The 27654-nt window shown below is 41.9% G+C and overlaps 2 protein-coding genes across 6 annotated transcripts in view; both read left to right on the forward strand.

The window, feature by feature from the left end:
• PDE11A (phosphodiesterase 11A) overlaps nucleotides 1-13878 on the forward strand; it is a 206106-nt gene extending 192228 nt beyond the window's left edge. For all 5 annotated transcript variants that reach the window (XM_042445148.1, XM_042445145.1, XM_042445146.1 and 2 more), the window contains one exon: nucleotides 13607-13878. In XM_042445148.1, coding sequence (XP_042301082.1) covers nucleotides 13607-13774 — 168 coding nt within the window. In that variant the 3' untranslated portion in view covers nucleotides 13775-13878. The remainder of the gene's footprint in view (nucleotides 1-13606) is intronic.
• A 10060-nt stretch (nucleotides 13879-23938) lies between these two features.
• LOC121919960 (tetratricopeptide repeat protein 30A-like) lies at nucleotides 23939-27263 on the forward strand. Its single transcript, XM_042447008.1, has one exon. The coding sequence runs from the start codon at nucleotides 24184-24186 to the stop codon at nucleotides 26233-26235; it is 2052 nt and encodes a 683-aa protein (XP_042302942.1). The 5' UTR covers nucleotides 23939-24183; the 3' UTR covers nucleotides 26236-27263.
• The last annotated feature ends 391 nt before the right edge of the window (nucleotides 27264-27654 follow it).

Consider the following 27654-nt stretch of genomic DNA (forward strand, 5'->3'; position numbering starts at 1 on the left):
GAGGTGGGTGGGAACTGGCCCCTTGTGTTTCTACCCAATTCTACTGTTATACCAATGGAAGTCCAATGCTGGATTGTGTTCCTACAGAGTAATTACATGCATATTTATTCAAAAATATGTTTCCATTAATTCAATAATACTTCAGTGCAAGTTACACATATATGTGTAAAATGTACAGTAATTGTTTATGGTTCTGCTCAGCTACAATGAACATATATTGAACTACAGCAATGGGATTGAAAATTATTATTCTGGAAATATTTTAGAGTCGAAGGTTGAACAAATAGATTCATTACTCTCTGTGTGTGTGTGTGTGTGAGTGATTTTCCATCAAATATTATTTTTTTATTTATCCACATTGAAGGATATTATATTTCTAAAAATGTAGTCATGGAAAGGGATAGTCTCACTATTTTCTGTGCTGGTCATCTGGAGTACTGCCTCATTTTAAGGATATAGACAAGTTGGAACAGGCTCAGAGAAAGACAGTGAGGATGATAAGAGGTAATGGAGTACAGAATAGATCAGGAAAGGTTGAAGGAACTAAGTGTGTTCACTCTGATGATGAGAAGACTATGGAGTGACATGATTCACTTCTTAAATACCTCAAGAACTTCAAGTAATGTTTGTTTGTACAGAGTCAAGGCTTATCAAGCCTGAACCCTCACTAGAAGTAGGAGAAGGTAACTAAGCTGAGGTTGTTGTACTTTGGAGATATCATGAGATGACATGACTCATTAGAAAAATTATAATGCTTGGTAAAGTGGAAGGCAGTAGAAAAAGAGAGAAAATGTAATACATGTGGATTGATGCAATCAATGATGCCATCATTGATTCCCAATGCGAAAAGGTGGAATATAAATAAATCTCCTCCTCCTCCTAATCATCATCATCCTGAATATGCAAGATCAGAGCAGGACAGTTGGTGACTGGAGATTTTGAAGGTCTCTCATTCATAGGGTCATCATAAGTCGAAGTTGACTCGACGGTGCATAACTACAACGATGCTCATCGGGCATCTTTACTGCTTTTATTCAAGCAGAAAAATGAAGTGATTGCCACACAAGGGATGGGAAGGTTCCTGTGAGGAAAACAGAGAACTATATGAGAGCTGGAAAATTCCAGTTAAACAAAGGGGGCTAGGAAGAGAATTTCAACCTATTCTCACAACATTGTTAAGCTGAGATGGCAACCTCAAGACATGGAAGAATACCCAGGTCATAGGTCAAGCACTCTGCTCCTGTCTGCATAAGAATATAAGCAGTCAGTCCATGACAGCTGACAGCAGCTGCTTTAAATGGAAGGGACTGTGCATTTGTGTGTGTGTGCCTGTGTGTTTGTGTGCATTTCCCATGGGAGATAAACCCAGAGCACCTTTGATCCTGTAAGTGGTCTACTCCCTTTTGGGAAGACATCTGAAAGAGCCCTCTGGAATCTGTGTCAATGCAATACAAAGAATAAAGGAGATGGCACTGTTTCATCTCAGTCCCCCAGAGGCAGGTGGCATTTTTCACTATATGTTTGCTCAGTGCTTTATACCTAATAACACAGGGGGGAAAATAAAGATGTTTTTCATCAAAATACCATACTTTCAGAACTCAAACGGAAGAGCATGGACAGTGCTCTCCGCCACTAGCAAAAATGTTTGATGTCCTGTCTAGTTTGTCATCATTAAGTGATAGATAATGTGTGACTATGTAATTGAACAACTCAGTGGGGCAATGTGTACCAAACCCTGTAGCTGTAATAAGACCTCTGATTAATTCAGTACACGCTTAGTGGAAAGCAAAAAGCTCTGGGCAGTGACTGTATCACTGTGAACCAAGCAGGCAAAAGACTAAACACAACAGCAAACCCTTCTCATTTTTACCTTTTTGCTTTCAGTTTTGCCTTCAATTATTTACCTTGGATTTTGAACTCTAATTATATACTATTTTCCCTTACACCATCAACATCAGGAAAAGTTGGAAGAAGTAAATTACCTAGAAACTGTAGTACATTCACTTGTAACTTCACAATTTGATTTCTGTAATGTGCTCTACATGAGGCTACCCTTGTGCCTAGTCCAGAAACTTCAGCTAGTGCAAAATATGGCAGCCAGGCTGGTCGCCGGAAAAAGTAGGAGTGCCTGAATAACACCTGTCCTAAAATCTCTTCACTGGCTGCCTATTAGTTTCCAGGCACAGTACAAGGTGTTGGTTATAACCTTTAAAGCCCTACGTGGCTTAGGTCCAACCTATTTGTGGGATCACCTAATCCCACATAATCCGCCCCACGCCCTCAGGTCCTCTGGGAGGAATCTATTGCAGCCTTTAAAATCCAGACTAACTGCTACCTCCCAGAGGGCCTTCTTTGCAATTGCTCCCAAACGATGGAACAGCCTGCTGGATGAGATCCGTCAAATTGCCAGCTGCTGTCAATACGGATCTCTTCTGGCAAGCCTTTCCTGAATAAAAGTGTCCGGCCACAGAATGATCGCCCCTCACATCATGTATTAGCCCACTACTCTGTCCTCATTATATTTTTATTGTGTTATTAATACAGTGGACCCTCTCCTTATGCGGGGGATCCATTCCGGATCTCCCTGCGTAAGGGAAAATCCACCTATGCTTGAGCTCCATAGGAAATAATGGGGCTTGTTCATGTGGCGAGGTGGTGCATGTGCATGGCAGGCACGCAATCAATTGTTTCCCTCCCCAAGTGGCTTCCATGTGAGCTGAAAGCTACATAAAATGCATCCACGCTAGGTGCAGGTACACTGTAGATATTTTAATCTCCAATTTTAATTGTATCATGTTTAATCCTGTTTTAAGGGGAGGAATTTGGGACATAATGTTGAATGTGGATATTTTAATGTGTTGTGAGCCACTTTTTGATTGTCTCATCACAGAAAAGCGGGATAAAAATAAAAGTTTTATTTATTTATTTATTTATTTATGTTGTCTTTGGCTCACAGAAACAGAATAACATCTGTGCCAAAAGATAAAATGTTTTAGCATTAAAGATACAACTCTTGATCATCAGTTTTTAATATACAAACTTAAACTTAACATTGGTCAAAATGGTTTCAGGGTTTGCCTGTCTCCTTGCAAAATGTCCTGATTCAAATGACCAAATTCCTGTGTGGTTCTAGCTACCATCTTGAAAATGTTAAACTTTGGTGGGTTACAGACCGTCCATTTGGGGCGGCCTGCACCCGCCCCTTTCCCCAGTGTATTGGGGCCTCAGCTGCCAGAACGGCAGCCTCCAAGGCCCTGGTCTGCTGCTTTTCAGGCCACTGGGAAGCGGCAAAAGGCCACTTTCCCGCGGCCTGGAAAGGGGTGTCCTTGGGGCTTCAAGCCCCAAGGACACCCGGTGATGGCAGGGAGGAGGAAAAAGGGGCCGCTTGGCCCCTTTCTCCTCTGTGTCGCTGGCGCAGCCATGTAAAGGTTGTGCCCAGCAACACAAAGCTGGAAGAAGCTCTGAAACGGAGCTCCTTCTGGGACTGCAGAAAGGGCGCACTAGGTGCCCTCACATGGCCCCACCACGTCACAACTGCGCCGCCTTGTTTGGAGGCGGCGTGGTCGTGATGTAGTCATGGCGGCTGTGTGGAACGGCCGCCGCCATTTTGTACGTGCTGAGCACGTACTAGGGTTGGGGGTGTGCGGAAGCACCGCTGCTTCCTAACCCTAGTACGTGCTCAGCATGTACTTAGAGGGCCGTCTGTAACGGGCCTATATCATCTTCAAAAAGCAGTGATGCAATTCCACCAGATGTTTCACCAGGAATCAGTGCTCCTCTATTATAAATAGATCAGAAGTGAGCAAAGCAGCCAGGAGGATGTTTAAGGGACCAAATGTGGAGGATGTTTACGGGGCAAATAATATGAAATGCATTGCCAAGAGCTTCCAAGATGGCAATTCATCTTTTAAATTAATCTCAACCCCCTTCCAGCACAAGGGATCTTTTGTGGGGGTGCTAGCTCACTTCTGTCCCAATTGTACTAGGGTTCAATTCACACTGCAGAAACAATCTGATTTGATACCACTTTAACTGTCATGGCTATCTCTTTTTATTCCATATTGAGAGGCACAGAGGAGTTTATCTGCCAGTGCACTGGTAATTTGTGTGCTTGACCTTTTTATGGGTTTTGCAGTTCCCAAGCCTAGTACTGATTGGCAATATTAGCTTTGTGTCTATTAGGGTGTGGCTCACAGGCCAGAACAAGCCTTTTTGTGTTTAGGATAGCTTTGTAATTTTTTCACCATCTTTTTAACATTCCATTGCAACATATTGTTTTAATAAAATTGCTGTGTACTTACCATTTTTATCCCTCCTAAACTTTTTGTCCACTCACTTGCGTGTTTCAGTTTAGGGTATCACCTCCCAGTTTTTCCCTGTTGGAAAAGACAACCAATAAAGTAAAACCTTAGATGTAAAAAAAAAATGGGGGAAAACAAAATTTACAGCAAATCTGAAAGAAGATTAATGGATTATTTAACAGCTATTCAGTTTTCAAGAAAGACAAAGAACAAAGAGTATTGCATCAGAAAAGGGCTAGAAATGATGATGGATGAAATGCTTCCAGTTAGCATTGAACAAACCAGAGTAACAACCTACAACTGGCTGGAGTGTTCCCCAGTGAGGCTAAATCTGAAAAGCTAACTAAGGATAAGAGACTGATACAGACCCAAGAGATTTTCAAAATCTATTTAATAGCAAGGCAGCAAGTATTGATTGTTGTGCAGAAGAAATGTTGAAAGTAAATGGCTAAAGTCAAGTTGTGTTTTACACAACTTTCTTTGGCTGTCTCACTTGGGGCAACTAAGAGAAGCAAACTGAAGTCTTTGGTTGCAAAGTTCTCAAAACAGAACAAAAGATACTCTGAAGTAAGTATAGCCTATATTTAGGTATGCAATGTCAGGGATGATGGGAGTTGTGGCTCTTCACCTGGCCTGGAACTCACCACCTGGTTGTGCACCACGCTGACCAGTTTTGGCCAGTTGTTATATCTTTGCAAGAGTTGCAGAGAACAGGCTGAAGACCCCGACAAACTCTCCAAGCCTTCTCACTCTTGCTTCCACAGAAGTCTTCACCCTTCTTCACCAGGGTCCTGCTGGTTCTTGTAGCTTCACCCAAGACACCAGACAACTCAGTAGTCTTATATAAAAGATCTACTTTATTCTACTATATACAGCTCTAAACAATACTCAACTCCTCACTCTCCAATCCACTCTACAACCACTACTACAACCCACACAATGCATTGGGATCTATAGTCATTATTATAGCCAAATCATGGCACCACCTACTGTGGTCTGTTTCCACCCAGTAGGCGTGTACATCATTCCCATTGGTTCTCCTTGTTCATCCCACAATTAATGATTTCATCATCTCAGCCTTGACCACTTAACAATTGTCAGGTGTGTCCAATTATCCACTATGCATTTCTTGTCCTTGGCAGTTAGGACTTGTTAATTGTATTACCATTCACACCTGTGTGGTTCTCTATTGGCTTCTGCTGAGTCATTCTGACTCTCACATACAAGTTTTATTTCTCTTACTGTATGTCCCATGTGGCTTATTCCTTAACATGCAAGATATATTCCTTTTTGCAGAGACTTTCAGTTAGTTTTTACACATTTTTACCCCATTCTTCAGCCAAAACATCTTCCAGAGCTGCTTATAATGAGTGGTAATGAGCTGTACCTGCCTGTTCTTCTTCCCTTCCTAGGGCAGAGGAGAGTCAGCTGGGATGTAGGGAGAGCCTTTCCTCAGCTGATTGGCCAAGGCAAGGAGCTGTGCTTGCCTTTCTTTTTTCCTTCCAAGAGAATTCTACACATGGTTTTTGAACTAACTCAAACAGGTCAAAGAAGTAAATATGCTGAATACTGGACAACAACTCTGGACACACTCCAGCTTGTCAACATCATTTTTGAATTGTAGTGCCCAGAACTGAGACATAGTATTCTAGGTGAGGCCTGACCAAAGCAGAATAGAGTGGCACTATTACTTCCCTTGATCTAGATACTATACCTCTGTTGATGCAGCCTAGAATTGCATTGGCTTTTTTAGCTGCTGCATCACACTGCTGACTCATGTTCAACTTGTGTTCTACAAGACTCCTAGATCCCTTTCACATGTAGTATTGTTAAGCCAGGTGTCCCCCATCCTATACCTGTGCATTTTGTTTTTTTGCCCTAAGTGTAGTACCTTACATTTCTCTGTGTTGAAGTTCATCTTGTTAGTGTTCTAATCTGTTAAGGTCATTTTTAATTTTGATCCTCTTCCCTGGGATATTAGCTATTCCTCCTAATTTGGTATCATCTGCAAATTTGATAAGCATGTCCCCTATTCTTTCATCCAAGTCATCGATAAAGATGTTGAGTAGCACTGGGCCCAGGAGAAAACCCTGTGGCATTCCACTGGTCACGTCTCTCTGAGATGAAAAAGAACCATTGCTGAGCAACCTTTGGATCTGGCCAGTCTTCCATCTTAATTTAGAATAGGCAAGCCATAATTTGCATTGGCCCAGCTGATGATATTTCAAATTTGCAATGTTTGTCCAGAGATAAATAAATAAATTAAAATCTCACCCACAATATCTAACTCTTCCAACTTACCTGTAGAGTTGAGTGAGACAGGAGAGTGAGGAAGGAGAATTAAGAGAGTGAGGGTGACTGGAATTGTGACATGGAGTTTTGAGTATTAAGAAAAGCTAGTTGTAATGTTTCTCTCTGTCTAGATTGGGGAAAGGTGGACTAGGAGAAAACAGGAACATTAGGAGGAGGAAGAGACTTTAATTTTGTAGTTGTTTGGAAGAAGGCCTGCTTAAATGGGTGTGTGTGAATGGAATGAAGAAACTAGAATCTTGGAGTTCTGGTGATAATGGAATGGGTTACTTTGGTTTGCTTAGGTGAGAAGTGAGCAAAGGAAGAAAAGGATTTCTCTAGCCTGGGAAAGGTAAATTCTAATGTTTTATGCTTTAAACATTAAAGTTGGTAATGGGCTTATTTATTTAGCGTAGTCAGTTATTTGACCTGTTTGAGTTAAACAAACTCAAACTTTTGTGGCTACTTCATCTCTATCAGTACATTGATTCCCCAAGGAATTGGCTCCCTCCATTTACATCAGTCTCAGTTTACATCACAAGTCCAAAAACACAATCACAGCATAAATAAAGGCTTGCTTAGACTCCAACACATGTCTGGATCTCATTCAAATAATCATTAATTGGAATCGGCATTTCCATTAGGGAGAATGAGGTACCTGACTCAGATGGCTCTGCAGAAGAGGTAGTGAATCACACTCACATATACACACATACACCTGGAAGGTCCCCGCTAACCTCTCCAGAGAGCTGTGCTGGCCTCTTTAACTGCACAAATGCAGGTATAGTTGGACAGGTGGTCTTCAATGATACCCCATCCCATGTGGTTTCCACAGAATAACCTCAGTCAGCACAAAACAAGTTGCTATACAGCTTTGACTTTTATTAACTTATACTGTACAGGAGATTTCATGTGCTTACATCTTTTGTCCCCTTTGAGCTCCCTAGTCACTAGGTTCTCTCCTAAATGCCTATTCTGTAAAAATGATTAACTAGAACTCAGTGTGTTAGAGAGCGGTCTGGCTCATAGCTTTCTGATATGCTGCTTAATAATAAAACAGAATTGATGTGGCTCATACAAGTGTTAGATTTCCATAAAGTTGACCATGTGCTGATATCTTGTGAAAGCTCATGAATTCAACATCCAAGTCAGAACTGGTCAATACTTGGATAGGAGCCCTAAAGAAATATCTACATTGCAGTAGAAACTTCTTTGCAATTCACCAGTGGAAATAGGGCCTTCTGAAAGTTTGAAACTGGTTTGGGAGGACATGGGAAGTAAGTTTGATTTATAAAGCTCTAGATCATAGGTATACAACGTAGTTACTGAAATATCTTCTAAGTCACAAGAAGTAGTGTTTCTACTTGAATCTGTACTAATCTGTCCTCATCCAAAAAGTTCTGCATTTTAAGGAAGATACAGACAAATGAGAATGGGTTCAGAGGTAGGATTGCCTGGACAAGAGCCTCTCATGCTATGAAATTTTTAGGTCCAAAACCCAAGATCTGGGATCATTCCCTGCTGATGCCCTAAGGGCCAGGGCCAGGGCATATCATTAAGCATGATACAGGAAGCATCAAACACAGTCTGAGCATGTCATTCATCAAGCATAATACATAACACAAGTAAGAAAGCATTTCTCTTCTGAGAAGCTCAGTTTTCTAAGCTCTTCACTGAGCAGAAAAGGGGAGGAACAATTTCCCCTGCTCTATTTTTAATACATTTACAAGTATGACTTCTAAAGACACATGGGAGTTGTAGTCCAACTAAAGAATGTTTCCCAAGCTCTGCTTTGAACAAACAAAAAATCTGCAGTATTATATAGGCTGGATCCTATTGCTTAGTCCCAGTTAGATAGACACATTGAATCAATTGTTGAATGGTGTGTTAAGAAACAGATAAATTCTACTGATTCATAGGTTTAATTAGTTGAGACTGAAAACAGGATTCCTGGCAAAATTTATAAACTGTACATAATCATGTATGAGTCTAGAAATTTTAGTCCAAAATTGTCCTAAAAAACCTGTGTCAACTTAACCATGGGTCAATGTAAATACTGTACCTCTTATCAAAAAAGGAGCAATCCCCTGGCGAAAGGCAAAAGCGTAATCTGTGCTGGAAGCACTGGCACTATCTCTATTCTCTCATCCATCCTGCCTTTAGTGTTAGGCCTGCTGAAATTTTGTTAAGTTCTTTGGCATTATTTTCCTTTGCTTTTCTCCTGAAAACTTTGCTTTGTTACTTGTTCCAACGTTTTCTCCCCCAATTTATCCACGGGTCGTATCAAAATCTAGAATTTTGGCTCCAAAACTTGTCCTCAACTTATACATGAGGTTGACTTATAACTGAGTATATATGGTTTGTATCTTTCAAGACAGTGCTCTTGCCCTGAGACTCTCCCCCCCTTCACCTTTGAGAGTAAAGAAAAGGATTCACTCCCTGAGACCTAGTAAACCTATTCAGAAGAAGGCAGCAAAGAGGGGTAGGGATATGTATTGAAGACCTATGAAGAACAAATGGATGAAGCAGGAATGTTTAGCTTGCAGAAGAAAAGACAACTGGGGATGAGGGTGCAAGATGGGAAGCTAACACAGATAGGTCTGTGGGGGGGATAGAAAGGGAGGAAAATGCAATGGCATAGCACCCTGAATACTTAAAAGATCATTAATGTGATTTTATTTCTTCAGTACTAACCAGTGTCAGTAAGATTTTGGAGACCAAGCCAGACCAAACTTGCTGCTTTCTATTACATTAAGAGTTGGTATCAACTTTGAAATATTTCTTAAAGGGAAAACTGGGAGATAAAAAGGTTATACAGCAGAACACTAAGCAACTGACATTCAGCAAAATGGCACATGATGTAGAACAAAGTGCTAAAGGTATTTCTCAGATGTACTAAAGCCGAAAGATGTAAGTGGCTCAGAAATAAATTGGTGGATTGATTCAGATATGGACAGGTGCTAAGAAATTAATTCAGTAAATGTTCAAGGAATCAGCTGGGAGGAGAGAAATGTGTTGCTTTTGAGATAATTTCCCAGAAGCTTCATAAAAGAAAATTGATTACAGGGATTTAATAAGTAAAAGACAGCCAAAATATATAGTAATCAAATGAGTTTTTAATTACATCTCAGACAGATATAAAATCTAAATACACTTACTTTGTATCCAGAAAGTCTGAGAGTAATGCTTTAGGAGTGGAATTATTTTTAAAAGGCTAATTTCTGTAGGAATTATAGTAGTACCTTTAATTAAAAGAGTGAATCTGTGTCCCAAAGCCAAAGTGTACTAAATATACAAATAGGGCTTAAATATCAAAGGAACCTCTGAAGAAAGACATTTTATACTCTGTATATAAAATCTACCCTTTAGAGTATTTCTAGTCAAATGTCGCCTGATTAATGTGGATAACAAATGGCAGTGTTTTTAAATTATGTTATATATTTTACCACTGTTCTATAGAATTAATTGCCTATACTTTACTTATGACTGAAAATCAAAGATCATGGAAATATTCCCCCTCATATTTTTAAAAACTGAGCTTTAATAAACAGGCAATAGTGAAGAGTAAAAAGTTAATTTGTAAGCACCACAGTCGCTAGACTCTTTAATGTATATTAAAATGGAGGTAGGCAACTGCAGTCAATTCTTTAACCCTAGCACTATGGTGGGGAGGGGGCATGGCTTGCCAACAAGACCAAAACACTGAAACAACTTTGAAAAATGGAAGTGGCCAGGAGTTCATTTCTGGCTTTGAAAAATTAGTATTCTTTGATATTAAACAGTGCAAGAGCTTCCCCCCACACTTATTTGAAAGGTAACTGCAGCTTGTAGGGGCCTCCAGAAGACAAAATTCATTCCTCTTTGTGCCAGAAAAGGAGCAATCCGAGGGCTGCATGCAGCCCCAGGCACATGTTTGCCCAACCTGTACATTAACAAGTGGAAGCAAGGTGTATGTGTGTGTTTCCTACCCAGGATGAAAATTATGCTGGCGGGGCTTGGCCAGGTAATAAACCCACTGGGTGACCTTGGGCAAGTCACATTCTCTCACCCTCAGAGGATGGCAATGGCAAACCCCCTCTGAAGAAACTTGCCAAGGAAACCCCATGATAGGGGATCGTCCTAGGGTTGCTGTCAGTTGGAAATGACATACACAAGGAGAGACACGCAACAACAATCAGTCTTGTAAAGATAGAACAGGTTTGGTTTGGAATTCATTATTTATTCACCAAAGAGTTATTGTAAAGCTGGACTTAAATAGCCCTCAAAAACTCCGATCCCATCTGATCTTGAAAGCAAAGCATGGCCAGGCCCGGTTGGTACTTGGATGGGAGACTACTAAGGAATACCAGGTGCTGTGGGCTAAATTCAGAGGAAGTCAAGGGCAAACCACCTCTGGGTATTCCTTGCTATGGATTTTATGAGGTTGTCATAAGTCGGTGGGTGACTTGAAGGCACACACTGTAAATCATGTCTTGCAAGAGTATCTATCTGGGTGAAATCCAGATTTCAGCTTGGTGAATGGGACATTCCTTTATTTTTCTCTCCTCTCTATTCCACCTCCAAAAAAAGAAAGAAAATCTCTGCTACTGACAGCAAAGAAATCCATTCCATCACCATTCCACTGTTGGAAACTGTTCTGCCAGTGGAAGGGGTTAGATCCTTATCAGCCACTATTAGTCCAGAGAATAATGTGCCCAGGGTAATAGAGCTCTGACGAAATCAATTATCCCAGGTTAAGTAAGCTTTTTTGGCAGCCCACTCCTTTGTTGCATGTGAACAACAAAGATTCAGTCCACATTGTACTGGGATTATTTTCACCATCTGAAGAACCCCTTAGACCCTTTGCTATTCTGTCAGTCGCTGTAACTTCCTGATACAATCCATATTCCTGGCTGCCGGAGATGGCTTTTCTACATGTCCTGTCTCTCGATTTGCCATGCATTCATTCTCATTCTGTACTCCAAAGCCAGCCTTAAGCTGCACCGTCAGTTATGCAAGGTTGTTATGGCTGCAGTGCTTCTTGGGTGAATGATTGCTCATTCTGAAAAGTGCACAGTACATGAATTTCCTCAGCAGAAAGCCCAACTAGGCCAAAGTAATTGGGCAATGACCTGTGTGTGGCACTGATATGAACTTGAACCGTGTATGAGCTTTGCCTGAGAAGATGCAGCGGATTTCTATTCGCTACAATATAGAGATTCTGCAAATAAGAGCTCGAACAATATTTTTCACTGTATCCTCACCTCCAAATTAGAGTGTTGTTGTTGTTGTTGTCGTTGTTGGGATGATGATGATGATGACATTCATATTCTGCCTTTTCCCCAGTCTGGGTCTCTAGGTAGTTTACAGGGCTGAAACAGATGGGCAGGAAAAAATGTCTCAATGATGGTTTTTCTAAAAGTGAATTGAAACCCGTTGTCCGCACGGCCCATTCCCAAGGCAGGCCAAATAAGCACAGGCCAACTACATGGCACTGCATCAAGCTGTGCTGGTAGATTTTTGTTGTTGTTGTTATCTCCCCACCATACATGCGCACAGGCTCACAAACACACCACCTGCGGCCTCCAAGCACCTCCCATATCCACCCAGATGCCATCCCATTGCATGGCCACCCCTTTGATTGGCCACACAGTCACACATGCAATGCTGTGTTATTACAGTGCATATGTTTATCAGTGTGCGAGTGATACATTGGCAAAGCGCAATCATGGAGGCATCACTCGTACTTCACCCCCTAAACCCATGTCTATTTGACTGTCTAGTTTGAGTAGGTTGGAACTGCATCCATTGGAGTTGTCACACTTTCAGTGCTTTGCTGCAACCCCGCACTTGCATTGGGGCATTTATATGCAGAACACGAAGATGCACATTTTCCACTTTGAGTTGGACTATCCCGGCTTCTTTTTGCTCCCGCTTTTAGACCTGGAGCATGGCTTTGGTCCAGTTTCCAGCCACTTTGGAGGTGTGTGCCATCTAAACACATTGCCTTCAAAGTGTCTGGAAACTGATTTATTTTGCCCATCTGTTTCATCCCACAAAGGTTAAAATGGGTACAGTAAAATTTACACTGTACAAAAGTTAAAATATAATTAAACTATCAATAAAATTATCAGCAGTTTAAAACTGACCATTAAGAAAGACTAGGCAGGCTGCCTGTGCCCAGTCTCATTCTCAAGGAAACAGGAACCACCCTGTTATTTTCTATTGTGTTATAAAGAGCAAAATAAAATCTCAACCATCTCCAGGATTGACCAAGATCTGGGCAAAGTGTCTTCATCCTCCCAGGTGGACTAGCTTCAGTGGCCTTCACTGTTCCATACAAATACCAGCATGTGTTGCTTACAGAGAGGCCTTAGGGCCGTCTGTGGCTGCATTTAAACTGAAGAAATAATGCAGTTTGACACCACTTTAACTGCCAAGGTTCAGTGCTATGAAATTCTGGACTTTGTAGTTTGGTGGGGCACCGTAGCTCTCTGACAGAGAAAGCTAAATATCTCACAAAACTACAAATCCAAGAATTGCATTGCATTGAGCCATGTCAGTTAAAGTGGTGTAAAACTGCATAATTTCTGCAGTGCAGATGCAACCTGTATCTCTCATCTAACCTACCTTGTAGAGTTGTTGTGTGTAGAAAATTGAGAAATATTCTGCGTGTATTTCTTTGAGCTGTTAGAAGAAAAGATCAGAGGTAAGTATGTTTCTTTAAATTAATTCACTGTTGAGGTGAAAAGCTATTAATTTTGGAGGGTCAAACGAAGGAAAACCATTTTTCTTCTTTGCTTTGGAAATGCCTTGTTTTCAGTCCTTTTCCAGCCCAGCCCTGGGATTCCCATATTCTAGAATGGCAGTGACAGGTGGACAAAATGTTAACTCTGTAAAATAAGCTCCTAGGGAGCTGTAGTCATCTTCAGGGAGCCTGCAGGCACAGTGAACTCAACAAACAGTCTGTGTTTTGTCTGAATTGGAATTAACACTTTAAGGAGTGATTCCTTAACCTGTTCCTTTGTTTCCCACAGGCTTTAGTAAAAGTAAATGGAAAACTGAAGCCCATGCTGGATTCAGTGGTGGCCAATAGAAGGAAGTGGGAGGAAATGCACCAAGCCAGACTGCTTTCCAAGTCAGCAGCAACAACCTCATCCTCTTCTTCATCCCACTTTGCCAAGTCTCAGGAGGACATAAATTAAGTTGGCACCTGTTTCCTGATGTTAGGATAAAACTTACCAGAAAGGCTGGTGAAAGCTTAGTCTCATACATTTAACTGAACAAAAACAAACATGCTATCACAAACGTTCTTATGGAAATAATCTGGCCAGCCTTGTTTTTCATTAGAAGCTTGTTTGGTCTTGATGTTCTGCAGTGAGACTGCGTAGGTTTCTGCAGTAACGTGGAAGACTTGGTGCAGTCTGCATTTGGTCAGCTTGTTTCAGCTGCTGTTGTGGACGCTGACAGACATCGTCACAAAGGATTGACGTAACTGTAGCTTACAGCTATTGAAATTAACAACAAAAGCATGGTTGAAATCCCCCTCATCCAGGAATCTGTAAGGGGAAATAAAAGGGTAAACAGAAGATAGTGTGTGATAATAACCTAGGTTTCCATCTTTCCAGTATTTGCTAATATGAACCAGCTATACTTGCTTTTGTAATGTTTAGCCTTTCAATCCTTTTTCTTATTTTATGGTTTAGTGTTCAGGGAAGCCTGCTTTGCATTCTACAGGTACACTTTTTAAACAACAATGCTTCATATGATTGATTGGGGCTTTTAGAATTGCCTATCTTTAGTGTAAGTAGGGGGGGGGGGGAATTAACTTTATTACATTTAAAACCATCAACTTGTTCTGGCTTCCTTATGAATTTCATATTAGCAATGCAGCTTGAATTGCTCTGCAGGCAGAAGCTTATGTAAAGGTAAAATTTCTGCATAGTAATTTGAGTTCTTTTAGGATTTGGTTTTAAACATTCATTTTGAAAGCTGCTTTGCACACCTAAGAAAAGAACCAGTGGTATTTAATGAAAATTACATAATAAAAATGAAATCTGTTGCCTTCTGGTAGAGAATTTGCACTATAGGATATGAACTTGGATTTCTAGTACATTTTCTGAATTACATTAACTTTGACTATTACTGTTAAGGTTTGGTGTGGCACTGGAATATGTCACAAGAAGAGCAATGACTACCTCTGCTTTTTCTGGGCAGTTAACGTTTTTTTAAACAACAACATGTTAGTCTAATATGTTGCATCTAACAGAAATCAAGTCAAAATTGCATGTGCTGTGATATGGTGAAAGTTTTTGCATGTAAAATGTGAATTGCATTTGATAGACACCCAAGTGAGATATACCCCATAGACATGTCCATGTTGCAAATTAAGTCACTTCTAGTTAGCACGACATCAGTTTCCCCAAATCTATTGCCATGTTGACATGAGGAGAAACTGGACCTCTGTTCCCTAACTGGTTTTGGCATGAAACCAATATGTGTGCTGAAAATGTGGGCACTTGTTTCAGTAGCTCTTGATGCTCTGTGGAATTAAGGATTGTCTCCCTGGGAGTAAAGCTGAATGGATGCCTGACAAAGGCATTCACTGAAGTGCCATGCCTCAACTGGGCAGCCAGCATGGAGACAGAGGAAGGGGAATGAAGTGCACTCAGTGGGAGCTTTAGGAGTCAACTGGGCTTTGACCTGAACTGCTAGCTGAATGCACCAGGCTTTCGTTTCTTCCCTACCCTTGCTGCCAAGGAAAGCAGAGGAGAAGTATGGTACACACAGCTGGTGTTACAGCAAGCAGCTGAGACTACCAGGCCTTATCTTTCCTATGTTGGCAACAGTCAATAGTCACAACCTACGCTGCTAATGATTTAAGCAAGCCGATTTCCTTTTCTTTCTTTACTCCCATTTTCTCCCCTGTCCCATGCTCCTCAGTTGACACCTCTACATGTCATCTTACCTCTGGGCATATGCTTGTCAGGCCACATCTGAGATTTTAAAAACATTCCTTTTTTTTTTTTTTTTTTTTTGGATTTGCAAATGTATATTTCTTCATACACCTGCAGGGTCCATCAAATACATAGAATCCACTACATTATCTTTCAGTAGTCCACTTTCCTTCCCCACTGATAGGCACTTTAACCAGCCATCTTCAAACCTGGAGAGAAATTATGTTGACAGCCAGGGAATGATTTTGGGCAATTGTGCAGTACTGGATTTGTTATATGGCAGAATTATGCAGCTACCTCTGGTGGTAAAGAGTGGGGGAAGAGAGTAAAGGTGAGTTGGAATTAAAGAACTATGTACAGTATTAGGTGCCCTGTCCTGCACCCCCTAAGCTAGCCTGCTTCCCTCAGTGAGTGGGAGTATGATATGTCATTGCCAGTGTTAGAGTAGATGCCATTGCCAGGTGGTATACCTGTGATGGAAGGGGTATGCCATCTTCTCCTTGAACTCAGGTAGCCTGCAAAGATTGGTGGCTTCAGTGTCAGTGGGAAGTGAATCCACTGAGGGCTTTGGTCCCAATTTTAAGAGGTACACATAGAAACACCTAGCATTGAACCCTATCCCTCAAAATGAGGTCACCATCTTGGAATGGTCCTTTAGACTTCATGCTAAAACCTGAAATAGATTTGCCGCCCCACCACTGACATTGGAGCCATCAGCCTCTGCAGCAAGGAGCAAATGTTTTGGACAGTCCCTGAAACTATACAATCACAATAAGGACATGTTCCCCTCTCCCCATGTCATTGCTGCAAACTCATCTGTTTCATTTGCAGAGGGAACATAAGTACAAGGGAAATAGCCTTAATGTCAGCTTTGTAGGAACAGCATCTAAAGACAGTAGGTGGAGTGAAGCTCTTCTATGTAGTGCTTATTGTGACAAGAGACACGCCAAACTACATTGCAGATGCAAAATGGAGGTTTTTTGCACAGATAATATAGCAGACTCAATGCATCGCTTAGAGCCTTAATCTGAAATGATCAATAAACACCTAAACACAAATGTGCACTATTTCTTAATTGTCTGAGAGCTCTACAGCCACAAAAGATGCTTGCTTTCTGTGTCTTGGTAAGCTGAGTGCTAAACAATGCAACATGAAACTGCTGCTTGTTACTTGTCCATCTCTAAAGGGATGTCAATTTCTGTTTCCTTCTTATACTGGAGATTTTGGCATCTTAGCAATTTCCGATTTAAGCTTAAATTCCAGATGCTATGGTCATCTGATGTTGAAGATCCTACAGACAGACTGTAGATGCATTTTAGGCAAACCACCATTGGGAATTTACCCAGAATTTGACTGTTGTGGACACGGATTAAAGATGAGAGGTGACTGCAGAGAGTTACTATTTGTTAAATAAACACTGAAACACAAGGATTCACAAAGCATTTTCAAACATTTGTTTATGATTTTTGAAAGATAATTTTATGGAGATGATCAGATGGGAAAAGAATGTTTCTGTCCCATCCTTGTCCCCGTCTTTCCACACAATCCTGGGAAGGCCTTTCACACGATGTCGTGCTTATCCAGACATTGTCCCATCCGGGAAGCATGAGTTATATTGCATGAAAGCGTTTCATATGATGTCACACTGATCATGTCATTGTCCCATCATTGAAGTAGAGTTGTCCTGGCATTTTGTATTAACAGAGGTTTGCATTAATACATTTCCAGTTCAATGACAGGTTAATGTCAGGATCAGTGCTATGTTATGAAAGGCTTTTGTATGGTTGCTGTCACGGATGGGATAAGGACAGGAGAATGATCCTGACCTTGTCCCGTTTGATAATCTCCAAAGTCTCCAGCAACATTCAAAGAACTGTCAGAATCCTAGGTGTAATCCCATACCTGCAGTACATAGCAATAATTAATTTTTTCCTGTCTGATTTTTAGTTTCCATCTTAAAATTGAGTCTAAACTGCCTTCAGCTTCTGGTCCATTTTTTAAAAAATAGTTCACCCACTCAGCTCTCTCTCTTTGTACCATCTCTACCTTGCAAAGAGTTTTGGAGACTTACTGGGATGAATGCATGCACTGTTTGGACTTGCTTCTGTTCTCTCACCAATAGCTCCTTGCCCCCACTTCTTCCTTAATAATAAATACAGGAGCTGGAGTGGCATGCTTTAAGCTCATATAAGGCTTAGTTATATAATATGTGCTTTATGGGTAAACCAGATACTGTGATTGACTCGGTCCTGTTGGCAGCCACATAAAGCTTTCCTGAATTTTGATCTGACATATTGCTAAGTGTGACATAATTTATAGCACGTAACCTATAGCTTCCTCCCAAGGTTGAGTGTTCCCTCATTTCCTCTCCTTTTTATGGGATTCAGCACATGGTTGCTCCTGGCAACAGCAGTTGCAGTGACGGGAATGCAAAACCACGGCAAGCTGACAGGCTCTGGAGGCCCTCACAACATCAACCATCCATCACACCGCTATTTGTAATTGCCTCCATCTATTTCTCATGTCTGGTGGTATCTTTTCTTATGGTGGATCCAAAAGGCTGGAAACTGCTGACTAATCCTGTGGTTCCGACGCTTCTTTGCTCCCGGATGATTTCACACAAGCAGCTCCTTGGAGATTCGAAGTCAAGAATCGCTCACTATTGCTTTTCTAATGCATTGCAAGATTGCAAGTATTGGGAGTTTGGAAATGGTTATACCTTCCTGCTGCTAAGAGTTGCCAAACCTATCAAGAGCACAGTCATGTTTTGAAAGGTCCAAGCACTTTTTAAATTTCATAGAAATAATTGCTACTTCTAAATATTCTTCGAGTTATTATTTTTCTAGTTTTTCTGGTATTGAAACGTAACCCTAGCAATTCCCATCTTTTAATGAAGAGTGTTTGCACAGTTTGGGGGTTAATGCAGCATTAATGCAGTCTGACACCACTTCCATCTGTCATGGCCCCATCATATGGAATCCTGGGATTTGTAGTTTGTTGTGGCACCAGAGCTCTCTGACAGAGAAGCTTAAATATCTTACAATACTACAAATTCCAGAATCCAATAGCATTGAATCATGGCAGTTAAAGCTGTGTCAAACTGCATTAATTCTGCAGTGCAGATGCCACCCCAGCCAACAAATTAATATTGTTTAGAGCCATCAAATAATAAATAGGAATGATACTGTCTCTTTTGTTAGACTCTGGCCCCCAATATAACCACCACAATATTTTCTGTACCTTTTAAATATATGTAATTGTGCAAAACAGGGACTGACACAGTTTTCAATAGTGTCCATTTCCCATACTGGTAGAGTAGAAGGGAAATGTCATGTGAAGCACAACATTTTAATTGCTACTTTGTGTCTGTTTTAATTCTGACATCATGCTAATAACACAATCAGGGCAAAGTATGCAAAATGGAAACTGGCCATATGAAAAGAAGAAAGTGGACATCATTGGTTTAGATGCATTTCCTGACAGAGATGCATAGTTGTCAAAAAAGTAAAGGAGAAGCAGTCCAAAAAGTGGGTTATACAGTATATCCACTGCCATTATTCATATCTAAAAACAAAACTGTGGCTGAGAAGGTCTGCCATCACTTTGAATGGTGTCAAGATCAATAAAACTAGACAAATATCAGTTTTGTGATTTGCCACCTGATCGCGTGAAAGACACCCTCCATAAATATTTTATGTAATGTTCAGAGGGAAAAACAGTAAGATTTCATGAATCAACAAATTCTGCATTATTTTATTTAGCAGTCATATTTGCATTTTGTCTGTTTTCCAAGGAGAGTAAAGCAGAATATGTTTGTTCCTCTCAGTTCTGTGAGACCACTTAGGCTGAAAGTTAGCTATAGACCCTACGTTATCCATTGATGTTCATCAACTTGGTCCATATGGGACTTCAGGGTCCCCCAGTCCAATCTGTGATGCGCTTAGCTACATCACACTGGCTCAGGTATATACACAAGGAGAGGGGAAATGGGACAGCCAGAGGATGGTGAAAACAAACTACAGAGTTGGTCCTCTTCCCATTGTGTTCCCTGCTCCAATCTTGGTGGAAAAGCAAGTTTATGCTACGTGACAGTGAAGGAAATATATAAACCCATTATAATAAAGAGGTCTCTCCAGTTATTTGGTGGTATTGTGTTCTTCAAGTCATTTCCCATTTATGATGACCCTAAGGTCATCCTATCATGGGATTTCCTTAGCAAGATTTGTTTAAGGGGAATTGTCTTTGCCTTCCACTGAGGCTGAGAGAGTGTAGCTTGCCTAAAGTCACACAGTGAGCTTTCCTGGACAAGCAGCAATTTAAGCTATGGTTTCCCAGTGTCCTAGTCCAATGCTCAAGCCACTACACCATACTCTTCAGTTATTAGAATATCCTCTATCATACATTTGAGATGTCTTGCATATTTTTGTGATTATCTCATTCTGAGCATTTTTATTCACACTCTTCTGATTTGATGTTTATAGGCATGTTAGATTTATCCCAATCAGCTGTGAGAGAAATTGATGGGCTGCTAGAAAAATATACATTATGCATAGCTAAATTGAGGAGCTTTTTTCTGCACTGGATCCTTTATTAGTTGTTGGCATTTGGATTTGTGTAACTGCATATGTCTCTTCATCTCTGTACCTTCATCCTGATTATTGGTTTGCCTTAGCTCATTCAATGATTCTATCTCAACTTTTTTAAACAGCATGATTTTGCAACGGCTAATGTGGGTTTGTTTACCATTTATCAAATAAATGAATAAATCATGAAACCAATATTGTACATATTGCATTGGGGTTCCTTTACAATGTGCTTTAATTGTTATTGGGCAACACATATGGGGAAGCAGTACAATCTGTTTAATATTCAGATTTTTCCAAATAAAAATACTTGAAATGTTTATCTCTGAGTGAATGTCTCAGAGGTATACCTTGATCCTTTTATGAGCTCAAGAGTTCCCTGACGTAAAAATCCCACTTTGTTCAAAGTAAGATTCCATGTTAAGACTGAGGATTCGTAGCCATCTTGTTACATATTTTATATTGCAATTCATGTTTCTGGATTGTACGACATTATGCTACATGGGAGTGGGCAATGGGCCTCCATTCGCCCCCAAATCTGAGGCAGGATTTTCTCTGCAATGGCCCATATTGCCCATTTGCCACATTTCCAGCCTTTTTTGGCTGTCATCTCTTTGGGATCAACACAGGCCTTTGATTGGTCATTTACTGTGTAGACTGCAATTTTAAATTGTCCTCTCCAGACCAAGAAATGGGGCGTGAATATAACCTCATGGATAGATGATATTCTGAATGAAGTCAGGATCAACTTGTAATATTTGGTGGAGATGATATGGGAACAGAGGAAAAATCTTTAGTCACTAGAAAGCAGAGCTGCATGCCCTTAGGAAGAGTATGGTAATTTTGAGACAGGATTACTATATAGGTAGTATAACTGTGATCATCCTGATAGGATCATCACACTGACGTGTCCAAACACACACACACCCTCAGTTGTAGAATTTTGCATGTGTTTACGTTAGCTTCTTTTCCTTCTGAATTTAATTGAAACATGAGTTCTCCATAAAATGTCTCCCCTACTGATGGTGACCCTCGTCTGTTCTATAGTGAAGAAGTGCCATTTGGATACATTCTTGAGTACAAAACTGTAGGAAAGTGTACACTTTACTAACACTGTTTTATAAGGAGTGTAACTTTTGCCACCTTCTGAAGCATAAAACTGAAACCTTATCAAGGCAATGCATGTCTTTAGCTTTACATTCTTTTCTAGGCACTTTACAAATGTACTTGAACAGTGGTCTCATGGAGGCTTAATTCAGTGGCTTTTACTGCCTTGCCCTCTGTTTATTGCTTAACCAAATGACAGTATTAATTAAAAAGACCCTACTAAAAGTGCTATCAGCCTCTGTTCCCCAAGGTCCTATCAAAAGTGAATGAAGTTGGATAGGAAGGGCATGAGGAAATGGCCATGCCAATTCTGGTTTGTGATTTGTATTTGATCTGAAATGGAACCTTTCATCTGCCTATGCAGAATGCTTTTTTCGCCCTAAAGATTTGGAAGAGTCTTGCATGAAAACAAACTCCTAACTTGTTGGTCTCAACATCCCCATTTGCAAAGGAAAGTGAACTCATAAACTAAAAGATTCTGAGAATTGTGGTCCAACAAGTAACTTCTCCAAACTCTGCTCTTGCATAACATCTGAGTTAAATAGTTGTCTCTTGGCTGAGAAAATTGAATTTCCTAAAATGAGACTGTCTGCCAAGGAAAAGAATAATTGAATAATGGCTTTTGGAAAGGAGCATGTGTAGCTGTGTCTCAGTCTCAGCAATGGAACTGGAAAGCTTCTCTCACCAATCAGGAGGCTTAGAGCCATCGGGCCCATTCACACATTATGATCCCACTTTAACTGTCATGGCAACATCTTATGGACTCCTGGGCTTGGCATTTTAAGAAGTGGCCTTTAGCTTTCTCAGCCAAAGAACTCTGTTCTTGTTGTGTGTGTTCAAGTCATTTCTTATGGCAAGACTTATGGCAACCCCATGATAGGGGTTTTCTTGACAAGATTTGTTCAGTCAGAGGAGGTTTGCCATTGCCATCCTTTGAAGCTGAGAGAGTGTGACTTGCCCAAGGTCACCCTTTAGGTTTAATGGCTGAGCAGGGAATCGAATCCTGGTCTCTAGATTTCAACACTCAAGCCACTATGCCATGCTGACTCTCAAAGAACTCTAGCGCATTATAAACTAGAAACCCTAGAATGATATTTATTTATTTGGCGTATTCATACTCCACTCTTCAGCCACCAAGGCTCTTAGAGCGGCTTACAGATTAGTTAATTAGACATTTTCCTGCCCTCAGGCTTACAATCTAAAAGGATATGACACAAAAGGAGAAGGGAATGGCAGTGGAGAAAGGGATCCATGGAAGTTGAAGTGGAATACTGTATGGCATGATATCTGTATCGTGTGATATACAGATTCTCAGGAACAAAATCAAGGCAGCCTTTGCTCCCTTTCCTTGCCTTTCCTCCTAGAAGGCATGCTTGAAAGTGCAAGAAGAAGAGCAGTATGTCAAGCATACAAAATTTAGAAAGTCAACTTTACATTTGGGATATAGCAATGATTTTCAAGTATGAGAGAAAATCTGGGACATAGGGACAAAATAATTTTGAGCAAAATATTCAATTTATTTGGTTTCTTGGTTTCTAGTTGCAAAAACATTTCAAATGTGTAAGTAGCTAAGGAGCGGTCTGGTTCCCTTGGCCAAAGCAGCAGAAGACTGCATTCCATTTTCCTTTCAGTTCTCTTCCCATGTGTCTTGGATGGTGACCAGACGTCCTCCTTTTCCAGGACAGGTCCTCCATTTCAACCTTCTGTCCAGGAGGTCTTCTATTTTGAGCATGACTAAGAAACCTATTGAGTAACATCATGCTTGCTGTTCCCTTTTGAGAAACTGGTTGCTTGACAGCCTGTCCTCCCTGCAAATAGAGGGATAGGAGGATGGAGGATCCTTCTAAAGCAACTTTTTTTCCTAGGAGGAGCAGCAGCAGCAGACAAGACTTGCACCCAGAACTCAGGGAATACATTTGTGTCCCAGAGGGGGAAAGCACAGCAAACCTGTTGTGGAAAGGGCTGCTTCGGGACACAATGCGAATGTTGAAAGGGGTTTCCCGCTTTTAATTTCTGCACAATCAACAAATGAAAGGAATAATTTAAATGTAGATTCAGCCAAGGGTTTATTAAAGTACAATTTTAATATATTTAATGTAACACTATATTTAATATTAATGTAACCATAAAAAACATGAATTTGAATTTATATTTATGTTATTTCTCTCTTTTATTGTGTAGCATCCCCCATTTTCCTTCAAGGCCCTGCATTTTGCGACGCCTTGTCCTCCATTGCGACGAGGACCCATCTCCTTCTGTATTTCAACGTCTGTGTGGCAGAGCCTGCCTCTCTCTTTTGGATAGACGGGAGCCATTTTGGGAAGTAAAAATTACCTGAAAAGTGGGATAAAAACACAGCGGACAGGTAAATAAATAACCACAGAGACAGACTTAATAGATTTTTTAATAGACTCATATTTTATTGTGTGCAAAACTGTGACTGAAATGGCTTTGACTGGCACTGTTCCTTCCCGAGAGAGGCAAGCTCCTTCCCCTCAGCCCTTTCTGAGAAACAAAACCAACGGCCACCGCGCGAGGACGGCCTCACGTGATCAGAAACGCCCTCGACTCCCTGCCTTGATGTTAGCCATCAAGGAACTACGTCTCCCAGAAGGCTCCGCGGCCAAGGGGTCGCTTACGTCACGTTTCTCAGAAAAGGGAGGGGGCAAACGTGCCTCGTTCTAAAATAAAACGTAAGCAAGCTAAGCTTAGTTGGCGGGTGAGGGCGGGATGCTTCTAGCGGGCGCCGTTGCCGTGGAAACCGACGCCGGTGGGCGGGGACTGCTTCGGCAGTAGAGTAGCGTCGCCTAGGCAACGCCTGCGGTGGAGGAAAATGGCGGCGGGGCTGCTTCCGCTTCCGTAGCGGCGTCGCTTTTGTCGGCTGGGGAGAAAAATGGCGGCGGCGTGGGCTGCTTCCGGCAGCGTTGTCGCCTAGGCAACGGTTGTTTGGCGGCCGCTAGGGAGAAAATGGCGGCGTGCGCGGCGGCGCGGATCGCGGACGGGGAGTACACGGCGTCCATCTACGGCCTGATCCGGGCGGGGCAGCACGCGGAGGCGGTGGGCATCCTGAGCACGGAGCTCCAGCGCAGCTGCCGCTCCCGGGCGGGCCTCTCCCTGCTGGGCTACTGCTACTACCAGCTGCAGGACTTCGCGGCGGCGGCCGAGTGCTACGAGCAGCTGGTGGCGCTGCACCCGGAGCTGCCCGAGTACCGCCTCTACCAGGCGCAGGCCCTGCACAAGGCCGGCCTCTACGCCGAGGCCCTCCGCGCCACCCTCCCGCTCCTCGAGCCCGCCCCCGGCACCAAGGCCGCCAGCAATGCCACCCTCCAGAGCAGGGCCCTGCGCCTCCAGGCGGCCATCCACTACGCCCAGGGAGACCTGGCCGGCGCCAAGGCCCTGGTGGAGCTCCAGGTGGCCGCCGCCACCCCCTCCGCCTCCGAGAGCGGGGCCACTGCCGCCCTGGAGGACCCCTTGGAGCTCCCCGAGGCGGAGGTGAACCAGGGCTGCCTGCTGTACCGCGAGGGGCAGCACGAGGAGGCCTGCGGGAAGTTTGCCTCGGCCATGCAGGTGCTGGGCTACTCCCCGGAGCTCTCCTACAACATGGCCCTCTGCTGCTACGCCGCCAAGCAGTACGACCCGGCCCTCAAGCACCTCTCCGACGTCATCGAGCGGGGCATGCGCCAGCACCCCGAGCTCAGCGTGGGCACCAACACCGAGGGCCTGGACGTCCGCAGCGTCGGAAACACCCTGCTCCTCCACCGCACCGCCCTGGTGGAGGCCTTCAACCTCAAGGCCGCCATCGAGTACCGGCTCTGCAACCTCCAGGCCGCCCAGGAGGCCCTCACCGACATGCCTCCCCGGGCAGAGGAGGAGCTCGACCCCGTCACCCTGCACAACCAGGCCCTGATGAACATGGACCAGAGGCCCACCGAAGGCTTCGAGAAGCTGCAGTTCCTCCTGCGGCAGAACCCCTGCCCGCCAGAGACCTTTGGGAACCTGCTGCTCCTCTACTGCAAGTACCAGTACTACGACCTGGCGGCCGACGTCCTGGCGGAGAACGCACACCTCACCTACAAGCTCCTCACGCCTTACCTGTACAACTTCTTGGATGCCATCATCACCTGCCAAACCGCCCCCGATGAGGCCTTCCACAAGCTGGATGAGTTGGCCGGGGCCTTGACTGAGCAGATGAGAAAGCTGACTAAAGATGTCCAGGAGGCCAGGAAAAACCAAGACGATGAGGCTGTAAGGAAGGCTATTAATGACTATGATGAGACGCTAGAGAAATATATCCCAGTCTTTATGGCCCAGGCCAAGATATACTGGGACATGGAAAACTATCCCATGCTGGAAAAAATGTTCCACAAGTCTCTTGAGTTCTGCAAGGATCAAGAAGTGTGGAAGCTGAATGTGGCTCACGTACTGTTCATGCAAGAGAACAAATACAGGGAGGCCATTGGTTTCTATGAGCCGATTGTGAAAAAACACTATGATAACATCCTGCAGGTCAGTGCCATTGTGCTGGCTAACTTGTGTGTGTCCTACATCATGACAAGCCAAAACGAAGAAGCAGAGGAGTTGTTGAGGAAGCTTGAAAAGGAAGAGGAGCAGCTGTCTTACCAGGAGCCTGACAAAAAGCTTTATCACCACTGCATTGTCAACCTGGTTATTGGGACGCTTTACTGTTCGAAAGGGAACTTTGACTTCGGCATCTCTAGGGTGATTAAGAGTTTGGAGCCATACAACAAAAAGCTGGGCACAGACACTTGGTATTATGCCAAAAGATGCTTCCTGTCATTGCTGGAAAATATGTGCAAGCACCTGATCATGGTGCGCGACAGTGTCATCCAAGATTGCCTGCAGTTTTTTGAGCACTGTGAAACGTATGGCCGAAACATCCCAGCTGTTATAGAACAGCCTCTCGAGGAAGAGAAGATGCATAGTGGGAAGAACACAGTTACCTATGAAGCCAGGCAGCTGAGGGCACTGATGTATGAAGTTATTGGGTGGAATAAGTAATTGCTCTGGCATTTCTATGCAAAATGACTGGGGACCAGAAGAGTAGTGAACGACTTTGGCTTTTCAAAATATTACATACATAAATATATTTATTTATTAGTTAGTTAAAAGTTAATTGATTAGTCAATTGATCATATCAAACAGTTTACACAAACATGGTAGAATGTGAGGAAATGCAATACATAAAAAATGTATAAAATACAGTGCATAAAATATAATGAAATAAGATAAATTAGACAAAATGAGATGGCTTATATATTAATTTAAATTAATAGTAGTAAATTGTTGCCTTACAATAAACTAAAGGGTAATAAAATACAAAAACCAAAATATGTTTAAATAAGTTTACCACCTTTACATGCAACTCCAGTATGATCAATAAAACATATTCTCAGTTGAATAGCCCTACCTATAAATTTAGCAGTTCTAATTACCACATGTGTATTTGTACCTTGGAGAAAATGGGCTAGCTGTTTGTTACATTCGCAGTATGGAGTTCTATCAAATATTGATAGTATTATGTAAGTTTATGTGTATTATGTAAGGTTATTTGTATGTTGTTGTTTTGGCAATCTGTTATTTTGGTTCTGGAATTAAAATTGGCTTTTTGTACCAAAATAATACAATGTTGTATAAATCACATGTAATTTTAGATATAAACATGAAATGCTGGCTTAAATCCAGTTCCTAGTCCCAGATAGTGTAGAACTATCCAGTCAATATTGGATGGTACACCAACACTTAAAATGCTGTTTCAAGGAGTCTGCTCTAATTAAGACTAGATGTTGGGTTGAAGCCATTGCATTAGCTTTCTGCAGTTCATAAATATATGTGTGGTATGTGTTTTTTTTTTGGGGGGGGGGTGTCTTTGACAAAGTAGCCTTTTAAAATTTGTACTCAAATACAATTATATTTTTAAAATATGGCAAAAATAAACTGTTTCCAAAAAAAAAAAAACCCCTAGAAAGCTGTGTGCCCAGTTGTTGTTTTTTTCTGCAGCAATAAAATAGGAAGATACCAACAAGTGATAAGCTGTGTCCTTTCCTCCCCTTCTTTTTCTACAGGACAGGCTACATATTTGAGAAGGAATTTGCACTGAGGAAATAATACATGCATAAAGAGTTAACCTTTATTGTGCAGAGTCTCATGTGTCATAGTCTTAGCCTGATTTATCTCTTTATGGCTGCTGTTTGCAAAAACTTAAACAGAGATTCACTTGTGCATCTTTATCATATGCTACTCTCCCATTGGTAACTCAGAAAGTAACATTATCACCACATAGATAAATTAGAAGTTGAGTATTTTCCAGTTAAGAGATACTGGGATAACCAAAAAGGTAAATTGAGCTGGATCCAGAGTTGTATACTTCCTGTGAAACCAGTAAATGGTAATGAAGTTACTGAAACTTACTAATTTTGT

Source organism: Sceloporus undulatus, chromosome 1 (assembly GCF_019175285.1).
Source record: "Sceloporus undulatus isolate JIND9_A2432 ecotype Alabama chromosome 1, SceUnd_v1.1, whole genome shotgun sequence".
Classification (NCBI taxonomy): Eukaryota; Metazoa; Chordata; class Lepidosauria; order Squamata; family Phrynosomatidae; genus Sceloporus; species Sceloporus undulatus.

Excerpts from the sequence above, each read along its gene's own strand:
- LOC121919960 (XM_042447008.1), top strand. The coding sequence starts at position 24,184 with ATGGCGGCGTGCGCGGCGGCGCGGATCGCGGACGGGGAGTACACGGCG.